This window comes from Pseudonaja textilis, chromosome Z (genome assembly GCF_049901715.1).
Source record: "Pseudonaja textilis isolate UNSWEBS1 chromosome Z, rPseTex1.2, whole genome shotgun sequence".
Classification (NCBI taxonomy): Eukaryota; Metazoa; Chordata; class Lepidosauria; order Squamata; family Elapidae; genus Pseudonaja; species Pseudonaja textilis.
In genome coordinates, this window is record NC_142008.1 from 124,611,162 (window position 1) to 124,624,685 (window position 13,524).

The window sequence follows — 13,524 nt, forward strand, 5'->3', positions numbered from 1 at the left end:
ATAAACACAAAAGGGAGAAGTGACCATTCAGCGGGCAAAGGGTGCCAAGAACAGCTGCACCGGTTGGACCAAGGGTTGGCAACCTACAGCTCTAGAGCCGCATGTGGCTCTTTCATCCCCTTTGCTATGGCTCTGTAGCTCAAAATATGCATCACAACCCACCAATGTGCAACAGCCACTGGCATGTGATTTGTTGAGCTTTTCGACCCCCTCAGTAGGCCAACCATGGTTAAATCCAAGAAACGAAAAGTTTCAGAAGAGAACAGAGCATTTAATTCAACTACGTATGCTAAGTTTTGTGGCTGCTCAGGAAAAAGTCAGGTTTTGTAGCTCCCGGTGTTTTCTTTTCTGTGGGAAATGCCTCCAAACGGCTCTATTGAGTGTTTAAGATGGCCGACCCCCCTGGGTTGGACTTTCAGGATGGAGAAGTCGCCTGCGGGGAGTCGCAGAAGGGGCCTCTTCTGCAGGGCGCCCCCTGCTGGTGATGGGTAGAAGTTCTCCTTCATTGTGGCGTTCCCGTTTCACACGGTGGGAACCAGGATGGAGTTCTACCAGTTCGGACCACTTCGGCCAAACCCTGAGCTCCGAAAATCAGCCAGGAGCGAACCGGTTCGCTCCGATGATCATGCAGGCCTGCATTGTTATTGACCTTTATCGCCCCAGCTGATCAGCGCGTAAGAACAGATTGACACTCCTCAGCTGTATTACTCCCCCAAAGTAACCTAGCGGGTCAGAACTTTTGCATTGCTGTTCGTATGTCAGGCGCGCATGCGATCACCAAACCAGTTGTTTATACTCGCAGCATCCCACCCCGCTGGCCGGGAACATATGTTCAACAATGGCGTTGCGCCCTGATGCGCCTCTTTTATAGTGGTCAATTCTTTCTTAAACTGGACCTCGCCGATCTGGCGGCTGGTGTTCTGCATTCCCAGCCCTCCCCATTTCGTGGCCAGTGCTGATGCCCCCCCCCCCTCCTTTCACTGGGGTGGAAGTAGGATCAGCATTTCTCTCGCGCGGAGTTGCTGCTGCATTGCATGGCTCCTGTTCCCAAAATAACCTCCTGAGTCATGTTGTCTCTTTCCAACACTTAGAAGGTGTCTGGATATGGGAAGGGACCGTGCCCCAAATAGTTGGAGGGAAAGGCAGAGAGAGATTGGGCGGGGGAGGGGTCAGAAGGAGGTCCTGCCACCCAATGGGTGGGGTGGGGTGGGGGATATGCCTGCCTTTAGCCGTCAGAACAAATTGGACGTGATACGAGACAACACTTTCCTGCACAGCTGGTGATACTGGTTTGGCCTTATCTCTCCTTCCCCCTCAAATTCTCACCCCATAGATTTCTCTTCCCCTGGCTGCTGTTTACTTAATGCAAGCCCAGGCATGGTCGGGTGGGGCAGAGAGCCCTCCATTAGATCCCTGCTACGAGCAGCAGACGTAGCCCTGGGGAGTTCTGTACTGTCACAATTCATTACGTGCGGAGCTGCCGTTCGTTCAGTGCGGCTCGAGAAGGGGCAGTGAAGCTTTGGAGGGTGAGGGGTGGGCACGGCTGTTGGGTGTGGGGGGGGGGCAAAGCAAACCTCGAACTATCCAGGGGGAGGCTGCGGGGGGGGGGCTGCTTCCACACCCCGCCGCTGCCCGCTTGCATTTTGGATCAACAGATTTTGAGGCCATTTCAGCAAACAAACATTGTCAACTACACGCTGGTTTTTTCTCAACCATCAAGGAAAGCTTTGTTTCCAAGAATGCCATTTCCCCACACCCCCCTCAAGGATTTTCTTTTCCAGGATGTTTTTTCAGTGATCTCTCTCCACCCGTCACCCCTCAATTCGATGTACAGAATGCCAAGCGTGTGTGTTTGTGGTGGTTTTCATAACGTACACTGAAGATGGTATTTAATTTCGTTGTACGAGGTGCAATGACAATAAACTAACTAATTAACTAGCTAACTAACTTGTTTGCTCTGGTTTCAATTTCCAGCCTTGAACATGTGCAGAAGGCTTTCTTCTGAGCCTTCAGACCTTCAGCCTCCCACCACTACCCCCAAAAAAGGTGATATGCTGGCTCTCAGGACCGAGGTACACCCCTACCCAGCCCCCACATGTCTCTGCACCGCCCCTTGTACAAATCCATGTGTCCCTGAACAACCCACCGAAGCTGAACTTTCAGCCGTTTTGCTTTTTATTTTCCAACCCACCCACCCCAAAATCTGGAGATACCCCCGTCGCTCGGTATTCTTTCCACTGTCCAGCGGAGACCAAATGATCCCAACTGTACAGTTCTACCCTGGACAAGACCATCGAAATTCCCGAAAGTCCACGGGGGTGTACAGTACGAAGAGAAGAACAGGTGGTTTTGTGGTTTGTTTTTAATTTTGTTTTTTTGTTTTTGTTTTAATGGGAGGTCGTCGTAGGAAATAACCAGAAGAGTCCGAGACCAGTTTGCACAAGAACATGTATAATCAACAATGTCCAACAGTAAAATGCTCACCAAGAAAGCTAAAAAAACTTTTCCGATTAAAAGAAAAAAGAAAAAAAAAGAAAACCAAAACGAAAAGAATCCCCCCAAAGTTTACAGTCTATTAAAGCTGAAAAAAACCAGTTTCCCCTGAACAAAACAGGAAAGTTGACCCACATACGTTTCCTCAGTCTAACACAAGAAGTCCTGCCTTGTTCGGCGTGCCACTAAAACATCACACACAATAGGTTGCCACTTCGTCAAAACTCCATCAAAATTTGGGGGAAAATCCTGTCCCTAATGGTGAGGGGGGGGGAAGGAGGAGAAAGGGGCATGAGAAGTGAGGGTGGGGGGAGAAAAGGGGAGAGAGACATTTAAAATTTGGAGGAATTCCTCTTCCCCTACTTTCGATGAGGATGGGTGGAGAAGTCGGCCATTTTGTTTGCCTTCTCCTTCGAGCAACGGAACCATCGAAGACTTCAAAATGGTTGCCGGTGGATCAACAAACCAGGATCTCCTCTTCCCAGCAACAGTCTCCAACCTACGGGGCTACTCTGTTGCCAGTTCCCAATCCAAACGTGGGGAAGGAAAAGGATTCTTCTCCCATCACCCTGATTCACACGTGCATCGTGAAGATGTACACATTTGTCTGTATCGGACGGGGAGCTGGCAAATTTGGGGGGAGGGTTGCAAGTAGGGAAGGAGGAGTCCCATTGTCTGTAGGGCTACAACCCTGAAGGAACCCCATGGGAGAAAAATAAGGAGAGATCTTGCGGATACAACATTGCAAAAAAAAAAAAAAAGAGTGTGAACTTTCAAAGTTAAAAAACGAAAACGAAAACAACACATTTGAAATGCTGCCCTGGGGGGAGGGTCACACGATGGTGGTGGGAATAAGGCAGACCTGCACCGTTCCTTGTTTTGATTTGTGGCACTAACAACAAATGCAACCTTTTAGAGCACTGGGGGTCTTGCTTTTAAACAGCCCCCTCCCCATATGTCTAACCTTATCAGCGCCGGCCCATGAATAAGCTGTCAAAGGGAGAAGAGAAAGAGAGAGAGACTGGACAAGGCAATCAGATTGAATTATTGCAAAAGAAACCGGGGCGGTGCGTGTGTCTTCCACTCCCAAATCTGTTTTGGCAGGTGGGCACACACCGAGTGGGAGCCAAACTTTCACAGTTCGGCTGGACCTCGCCGTGGAATTGACGGGGAAGGGCGGGTCGCGATAAAATTCGCTCGTACGTGATCAGACAGGAGTTGCATCCCATGTTTCTGGATCCGCAGAGAGAGAGGTGTCCCGGCCTCCCTTGTGACAACGGCCGTATCAGTTCCAGGGTGTTCCCCCCTCCCCCAAAATAACTGGAGGTGAATGAGGCACCTATGCATCAAACCCTTCTGTGCGCAGCATCCGAGGCGAACGAGAACAGGCAGGAAGGGTAATAATGTCTTGTTGTGTCCCGTCTGATCCGAGTCCTTGCCTGCCCACCGCAGAGCTCCAAAGGCTGCCTACGGAGGCTCAGCTGAGCCACCTCGCGCCTCATACTTTGTAGTAGATGTTGGCCGGGCTCTGCGGTGGCATCTCCTGCACAATGTAGACCGGGTGACCGTAATCGCCGCTCACCTTCTCGTAATGCGGGCAGAACGCACTGTCTGAAGTCCTGAGTGGGATGATGATATCGCTCGGCTCAGAGCCGTTGTTGTTGGCGCCTCCTCCGCCCCCGACTCGCTTGGGGCTGGTCAGGGTGCTGAGGGACAATGGCGGGTGGTGCGACTCGCTGTGCTTGGCCCGGTGGTGGTGGTAACAAAGGGCCCCCGTCACAGCCGCTGCCACCAGCAACACAAACGCTGCTCCTCCGGCAGCACCAGCAATGATGGGTACATTGGACTGCGGCAACGGGCCGTTCTCGCCCCCGACTTTCCCGGTCGTGTTTCCAGAAGAAGGTCCTATGAGGCAGAGGGAAACGGGCATTAGTCTTAATCCGACACAGCCAACAGACCACCATGATTTTAGAGGACACGGGAAACACTTCCTCACAATTTGTTCAAGTGGTTGAAAACTGTTCGGCGCATTGTGACATCCCAAAGGAGCAACTGCCTGCTCAGCACAACGTTCCTGTCTGTCGACTCTGATTAATAGAGCTAATTGCCTTGTGGAAATCTGCCTGGGACAGCCTCCGAGGGATCGTTCAGATTTCAAGATCCATCACACCCTGCTATGCCCGCTCCGATTCTCTCTTCTTTTCGCCTGGTAAAGGGGGAGGGCAATGGGAACCTGCAGGTCCCCCAGTTTTTTCCTGACTGGGCTCACCAAAATATCTAGGCTGAGATAGGAAACAGGAACGAAGGCTGACCCACTGTTCTTGCCCCAGTTATGTCTCCAATCTCAGCTGACATGAAGGCGTGCTACGCTATGGAACATGGGTTCTGTGCTTCTTTGGAGATAACAGCCTCCTTCTCCACTTCAACTACAACTGAGCTCCTTCCCTCACCTTCCTATTTGTTATATGCCAAGCGTTCATGGGAAAATTTGGCTCAGCACCTTGAGAGGAATACGCGTAATCCTCCACTTACGACCACAAACGGGATGGGAACTTGCATTGCTAATAAAAATTCCAGCTTCATCACAGTCATTAAGTCGAGGACTGTATGACCCAATTGAGCCCAACATTTCTAAGCAAGCAAATTTTGCCTGATTTTTTTTTTTTGCCACAGATGTGGAGCGAATCCCTGCAGTCATTATGTGGGTCATGTGGTCATTAAGCAAATCCAGCCTCCCCCTTTACTTGTCAAAAGCCAGCTGGGAAGGTTTGCAAACGGCAATCACACGACCCCGGGACACTACAACTATTATAAATATATGCTGGTTTCCTGAATTTTGATCATGTAACCACGGGGAAGCCGCAATGGTTGTATGTGTGAGGACCAGTCACAAGTCACTTTTTTCAGGACTGCCATACCTCTGGACGGTCACTATGCAAACGGTTGTTAATTGAGGACAACATGCGATGGGAGGAAGAGAGAAAGGAAAGGAGGAAGAGGTCTAGGACATTGAGAAAAAGTAGAAAGTTTCCGTGGGAATATTCGGATTCCACATTACGATAGAAGCCTTCTTACCAGACAGCAGATGGTTAACCCTGCTGGCTTAGGGTGACGGCAGTTGCCACGCCCTCTTTGAAGGTGTGCCAATGTTAGGGGGCGGGAGAGAAATCGCCAAGGGTGGGGAATGGGAAAAGGGCCATACCTGGGACCATCTCCTTGTTGGGTTCAGCGGCACCTGGCGTCCCTCGGTCCTTCTCCGCAGGTGTGGCAGGCATGGAATTCTGGGATTTGGAACCCGTGTTGCGATCTGGGGGATGCGGGGCAGAGGAAAGAAGGGCAATCCAAGCAGGAAGAGGCACACCATACCCCCAACATAGCACCCCAAGCCCCCCTCCTGGGTACCCAACAGGTGAGCGGGTCAAAAAATACCACATCTACCCATTCAAAGTGCTGCTCATACTATGACCAGGCACCAAGGGCAGTGATGGGAGGCTGCTGGTTTGCACTGGTTCTAGCGAACAGGTTGCAATGGTGAGCCGTTAGCCATGCCCACCCACCCTTTTCTGTCCTTTGCTTCCTTGGTCTCGGGCTCGGCTGATTCGCGCGGCAGAGTACATTGCCACACCCCAGCTGCTGGAAGCTCAAAATTGGTAGTTTTTGACTGCTGCGCACTGGCGCGAATCAAGTTCTCATGGGATTCCAGTAATCGTCCTAATGAAATCATGATTCTCGAGCCAAACTTCAAAAAACTTCAAAGGATTCATTAGAGGCGACATACTGGCATTGTGTATATGTAATTTAGCCACTTGTGACCCTGTTCCCCCCCTCCCTCGTGGGTGTCTCATAAACCAGATTCTCCAATTGAGCACTTTCACGGGCTGGGTGTCATCAATCACATTCTCCAATTAAATCCATTCCCAGGCAAAAGCTCTGGTAGCCTAGTTACAATCTTTTAAAGATAAGAGTTGGAATGTCCTTTCGCTTTCAAACTGCTGCACGGCTCTTCCAGATTTACTTCCTCCCGCCTTTTTGATTGTGGCAACTATTAAAACAGGCATAGGAATGTTTTATGAGTTGACAACTGGTAGTAAAAAAGTTTTCATCCTACCACTGACTGAGGGCATGGCATCGATGACACGGTTACCGTCACCATCTTAACCCCGTTCAAACAAGAGCTTTGACCTAGATTTTTTTTTGTGTGTGTAGTCACTCCCCTACGATGCCAAAATTAAGCAAGAACGAGTTGTGTTCACGCGCCACACCAACCAAGCGTCGTTCGCGTCGTTCCTTACTCTACACAAAGCCGATCCTGTCGTGCGAAGGACGCAGCTGCCTTAACAAACCAAACATACGGGAAGTCCTCGAACTAGGAATGGAACCAAGCCTAGGATTATAATCATGTTGTCGTTAAATGGGTCATGGCGTGACTGCACTCTATTTTACGACATTTTTGTGGTGGACATTAGGTTTTCTTCACTTGGCTGGACATAACTGGACGTTAATGCAGGAAACAGGCCAAAAAAAAAAAAAACTGCCCAAAATCACAGTCATGTGACTGCAGGATGGTCCTAAATGCGAAGTGGTGCGCCAAGCGATGACGCAGGGGAATTCTGGAAGTTGAAGTCCAGCCATCTTCAGACGGGTGAGTTTGAGAACTACTGCCCTGTGTTTCTCCCGGTCAAAGGAATTGAGTCTTCTCCAACACAACGGGCGTCCCCCACCTGGTTCATCTCCCCTGAGCGAGGCCCAGATATCCCAGCCTCCATAGGTCACTTTTACCCCCTTCTCCACAGCCACCAGTGATAGCGTGTCCTCCCCGCCCCCGCCCCCCCCACGGACCACTTACGCTGTCCGACTTTTAACATCACTTTCATCCCTTTGGACAAACAGGCGCCGCCTTTCAGGTTCTCGAGGCCTTCCTTGGTACCGTCTGAGGTGGCTGAGGGAGACACAACAGAGTTTGAGATTAACGCCCGTCCTGGGTTAGACTACTGCAAGCAGACTGTTGGTGGGACTCACCCTTGAAGACCCACCTAGAACGACAGGGATATCAAACACAGGACCCTTCGGCCCGGCCTACCCCAGGGGTCAGCTTTAAAGTCGCACGTGGCTCTTTCATCCCCTCTGCTAGGGCTCCATTGCTCAAAATATGCGCCACAACTACCAGTGCGCGACACCTGCTGGCACGTGATTTATTGAGCTTTTTGACACCCGCATGGTTAAATCCAAGAAACAAAAAGATTCAGAAGGAAACAGAGCGTTTCATTCAACTACATATGTTAGTTTTGTGGCCCGCTCGGGAAATAGTCAGGTTTTGTGACTCCCGATGTTTTCTGTTCTGTGGGAAATGGCTCCAAATGGCTCTTTTGAGGGTTTAAAATGGCTGACCTCTGGTCTACACAATGCAAAGAAGAACCGCGCCACCAGTTTGGGGAGTGGCATTAAGCTGGCCACGCCCACCCAGTTGGCCACACCCACCCAGTCTGCCACACCCGCCCCCCCACACCCTGAGGTCAACCACAGCCTTGATGCGCCCCTCAATGACTGCATTTCCAATCGCAAATCTTGCCTTGCATGCATTCAAATAAGACGTTTTAATTTTTACTGTTTTCATGCTTTTTTATGGGCTCTTTGTTATTGTTTCAAAAAAGTTTTAAAGATTTTTAAAAAATTGTAATGCGGGTCGTCCTCGATGTATAACAGTCTTTTTAGTGACTGTTCAAAGTGAGAATAGCACTTTAAAAAAAGAGATTTAGGACTGGTTTTCACACTTACAACCATCGCATCATCCCCAAGGTCATGTGATCAAAATCCAGAGGCTTGGCAACTGACTCGTATTTATGACGGTCGTATTTATGACATTTATCGCAGCGTCCCCTTTTGCGACAAGAAAAGTCCGTGGCAAGCCAGATTCACTTAATGACTTGGTGACTAATCTAACAGCTGTGGTGATTCACTTAACAACTGCAGCTAGAAAGATAGTAAAAGAGGCCCAAACTTACTTCACAACTGTCTTGCTTAGCAACAAACATTTTGGTCTTAGTTGTGGTCCTAAGTCAAGGATTTCCTGTATTGATGTTTTCAATTTTATCCTTCAAGCCTCTACCTCTCCTTTTTCTTTGAAATAGGGAGCCCTCAACTTACGGCCAGAATGGCGCCCAACATTTATGTCGCTAAGCGAGACATTTGTGGTCAAGGGGCTTTTGCCCCATTCAGCTTATATTAAATAAATCGAGCCCCATGTGAGTTGGAACAGCAAGTGCTCAACTTATGGCCATAACGGTACCCAACAGCTACATCGCTAAGCAAGACATTCATTATCGAAGGAGAGTTTTGCCCCATTTTACAACCATTTTTCCCCACCGTTGCTAAGCAAATCACTGCGGTTGTTCAGCAAGTCACACATTTGTTCAGTGAATTTGGCTTCCCTGCAGCCTTTGGCTTGTCCAATGGTCGCAAAAGGGGACCATGTGACCTCAGGATGTCAAAAAAGTCAAGATGGCTGCCATGTCAAATATGGGCGGAGTCCCATTTGCATAACCATGGCTGTGATCTGGGAAGGATAAAAGATGAGATTTCCCCACCCCAAAAAAGGACAAACAGTCCTTCATCCCTCCAAAATAATCTGGTTTTTTTTTTCAGCCTGGCTAAGTCCACCCGCCAGCCGCTCCAATGCCCATCGCTACCACCCCGCCTGCCTCCGTTGCCACCCCGCCTGATGGCCGCGGGGCCATTTAATATTTAAACAAGCAATTTAATATTTGTCCGGACAAAGATCCCGCGTGAACGAGCCACGGCAATATTCGGATTTCATGCAGCTGCTCTTCTAGGAAGCCGGGTGCCAGCTGGGCCGTCCCGACAGGCCCTGTGCCAACGCCGGCCTCGTCCTGGCTCCAAAGACCTCACCTGGGCATCCGGGGCCAAGCCAGGACATCTAAAGTAATGCCAGGACGGAGCAGGACAGGCCTTTGGCGGGGCTGACTTGGGAGCGCAAGGAATGAGGAAGAGGGACACACTGCCAACATACCACCGAGCTGAATCAGGCTCAGAATAGAGATGAAAAGGGACCTCGGAGGTCTTCTGGTCTGACCCCAAGACCTTAAGGAGGACCCAACATTGTTGGCGGCTGGGCGAGATGCTGACTCTGTAAACCGCTTAGAGGCTGAAAAAGCACCGGGAAGCAGTATATAAGTCTAAGTGAGGTTGCTATGAACTCGCCTCAGACGAATGGCTTCCCAATCTCTTCTTAAAAACCTCCATAATGGGCCTAATTTGGTGTTTTATTTATTTACTTATCTTGTCATGTTTGTGTAGTAAAATTGGAGGTGGTGGCCCTTTAAGAGCTATGTGCAGCGAAATTTCATTTTTAATGTATGCCATTTAGTGTATATTCAAAGTGACAATAAATTTATTCTATTCTATTCTTTTATTTTCTATTCTAATCTAATTCTATATTTTATCATTCCATTCTATTCTATTCTAATTATGATTCTTGATGAATGTATTTTATTTTTTCTTTATGTGCAATGAGAGCAGATGCACCAAACACAAATTCTATATTTTATTATTCTATTCTATTCTATTCTATTCTATTCTATTCTCTATGCCTCTATTTTATTTATTTTATTTTCTATTCTATTCTTATTTCTACTCTATTCTCTTCTCTTCTTATTTCTATTCTATTCTAAATTCCTATTTCTATTCTATTCTATTCTATTCTCTATGCCTCTATTTTATTTATTTTATTTTCTATTCTATTCTAATTCTATATTTTATTATTCTATTCTATTCTATTCTATTCTATTCTATTCTATTCTGTTCTGTTCTGTTCTGTTCTCTATGCCTCTATTTTATTTATTTTATTTTCTATTCTATTCTAATCTAATTTTACATTTTATTATGAATTCTATTCTAATTCTATATTTTATTATTCTGTTCTGTTCTGTTCTGTTCCGTTCCGTTCCGTTCTATTCTATTCTCTATGCCTCTATTTTATGTATTTTATTTTCTATTCTATTCTTATTTCTACTCTATTCTCTTCTACTCTTATTTCTATTCTATTCTAAATTCCTATTTCTATTCTATTCTATTCTGTTCTCTATGCCTCTATTTTATTTAATTTTCTATTCTATTTCTATATTTTATTATTCTATTCTATTCTATTCTATTCTATTCCTATTCTATTCTATTCTCTATGCCTATATTTTATTTATTTTATTTTCTATTCTAATTCTATATTTTATTATTCTATTCTATTCTATTCTATTCTATTCTATTCTATTCTATTCTATTCTATTCCTATTCTATTCTATTCTCTATGCCTGTATTTTATTTATTTTATTTTCTATTCTATTCTAATTTTACATTTTATTATTCATTCTATTCTACTCTAATTCTATATTTTATTATTTTATTCTATTCTAATTCTATTCTCCATCCCTCTATTTTATTTTATTTTCTATTCTAATCTAATTTTACATTTATTATTCATTCTGTTCTATTATTTCGTATTCTAATTCTATATTTTATTATCTATTCTTTTCTCTATTCTATTCTCTCTTCTATTCTCTCTTCTCTTGTAGAGTAGACCCCTCTCTTCTTTGCGGCAGCCCCTCAAAAAGGATGGAAAATGCTGCTATCATGTCCCGCTCTAAATCCTTCTTTTCTCTAGAACCCAAATTCCTGCAATGGTTCTTCGTATGTTTTAGCCTCCGGGCCTTTTAATCCTCATTGTTGCTCTTCTTTTCACCTTTTCCAAAGTCTCCAACATGGTTTTTTTGTAACGTGGGGATCAAAACCGGATGTGTCATTCCAGATGTGGCCTTACTAAGGGATTTACAAAGCGGTGCTAATAAATGGTTAAATTATTGCAGGGGGGAAACTCGGATGGAGGGAGCGCCTTTTTAGTTATCCATCCAAATCGGTCGTTCATAAACACACACACACACACACACCCCTCCCCGGATTGTCTTAAGGAAGGTGAACACCCGGAGAAGCTCCGCTACCCTTGCCAACAGATACAGGTAGGGGGAAAAGGACATTTTTGCAATTTGATTTGCAATCAGGTAGCGGTGACATTACACCAGGTTGCCATGGCTGAGCCTTTCCTCCGCGGTTCTTGCTCGCAGCCCGTAACTCTTCGCGGAGAGACGAGACAAAAGCCAGTGCAATCCCTGGGCTGCATGAACAGAAGGATTGAATCAAGATCACCATGAAGTGTTACTAGCGCTTTACAATGGCTTGGTAAGGCTGCATCTGGAGTACTGCGTCCAGTTTTGGTCACCACAACACACACACACACACACACACACACACACACATTTTAATTCCCTTGCATGCCTTGACTTTGGCTGGCAGGAATAGCCGATGCTCCAAAAGACTACACTCCTTCCTTCCTTCCTTCCTTTCTTTCTCTTTTTCTTCTTCCTTTCTTTCTCTTTCTTTTGCTTCCTCCTTCCTTCCTGTTCTTCTGCTTCCCATCTTCCTTCCTTCCTTTTCTTTCCCTCTTTTTTTCTTCCTTCCTTCTTTTTTCTTTCTCTTCTTCCTTCTTCCTTTCTTTTTCTTTCCTTCTCTCTCTCTCTCTCTTTTTCTTTTGTTCTTTCTCTCTTTCTTTTACTTCTTCCTTGCTTCTTTCTTTCTTTCTTTCTTCTTTTTTCCTTCCTTCTCTCTTTCTCCTTGATTTCTTTCTTTTGCTTCTTCCTTCCTTTTCTGCTGCCCATCTCTCTTTCCTTCTTTCCTTCCTTCCTTTTCTCTCTCTTTTTCTTCTTCCTTCTTTCTTTCTTCTTCCTTTCATTGTTCTCTCCCTCTTTCTTCTCCCTTCCTTCCTTCCTTCCCTTCCTCTCTCTCTCAGTCACTCACTCTCTCTTTCTTTTTCTCCCCTTCTCTTCTCCGCTCTTCCCTTCTTCCTCCCCTTCCCTGTCCTCCTCCTTGCCAACACCTCAGAAGATAGATTCAAGATCCAGAAGGATTTTGACAGACTTGAACCCGGGGCCCTATCTAACAAAATGAAATTCAATGGTGAGAAAAGTAAGCTTCTACGTTTAGGCAAGAAAAAACAAATAGATAGATAGATAGATAGATAGATAGATAGATAGATAGATAGATAGATAGATAGATAGATAGATAGATAGATTGATTGATTAGATGAAACTTGGCTCAATAGCAGCAACTGTGAGAGGGATCTCACTTAAGTGTGAGCCAGGAATGTGTGGCAGCTACCAAAAAAGCCAATGCAGTCCCAGGTTGCATTAACAGAGGGAGAGAATTAAGAACATGTGAAGTGTTAGTACTACTTTATAAGGCCTTGCTAAGACCCCAGGATTCCCAGAGTGGAGAGATGGCAGAGGAAGGGATTAGAAGAGAGTAAGCAAACCACAATGGGGATACCTATCATGTGAAGTGTTAATACCCCTTTATAATGCCTTGGTAAGGCCACACCTGGAATACTGCATCCAGTTTTGGTCACCACAAGATAAAAAAAGGTGTTGAGACACTAGAAAGAATGCAGAGAAGAGCAACAGAGATGATTAGGGAGCTGGAGGATACAACCAGGAGTGGGATTCAAATTTCTTGACAACCAGTTATGTGGGTGTGGCCTAATTTGTGGGTGTGGCTTGGTGGTCATGTGACTGGTTGGGTGTGGCTTGTATGTAAATATTATTATAAATATTTATGTAAATATTGAATTTTTTTATTAAAAAAGCAACTTTTACCCAAGATAAGGCAAAGCAGGCAGGCAGATTGAGTTGCTCACAGAACCACAAATTCATTCAGAGATCTATCTTTCTGCCATCAGCTACCTGAGTCTGTCACATAAAATTTGCTTGCAAGCAAACTCATAAAATTTGCCAGCAAGCAAACTCACAAAATGAACTCACAACACACCATGTATGTAAATATTGAATTTTTTATTAAAAAAGAGCAACTTTTACCCAAAATGAGGCGAAGCAGGCAGGCAGATTGAGTTGCTTACAGAATCACAGATTCATTCAGAGATCTATCTTTCTGCCATCGATTGCCTGAGTCTGCACT

The 13,524-nt window shown here is 45.9% G+C and overlaps 1 protein-coding gene across 1 annotated transcript in view; it reads right to left on the reverse strand.

Moving 5' to 3' along the window:
• Nucleotides 1–2,392: 2,392 nt before the first annotated feature.
• Nucleotides 2,393–13,524, reverse strand: part of EFNB3 (ephrin B3) — a 65,088-nt gene continuing 53,956 nt past the window's right edge. Inside the window, exons 3-5 of the mRNA XM_087918225.1 lie at nt 7,340–7,432; nt 5,696–5,800; nt 2,393–4,398 (exon numbers count right to left, since the gene is read on the reverse strand). Coding sequence (XP_087774351.1) covers nt 3,992–4,398; nt 5,696–5,800; nt 7,340–7,432 — 605 coding nt within the window. The 3' untranslated portion in view covers nt 2,393–3,991. The remainder of the gene's footprint in view (nt 4,399–5,695; nt 5,801–7,339; nt 7,433–13,524) is intronic.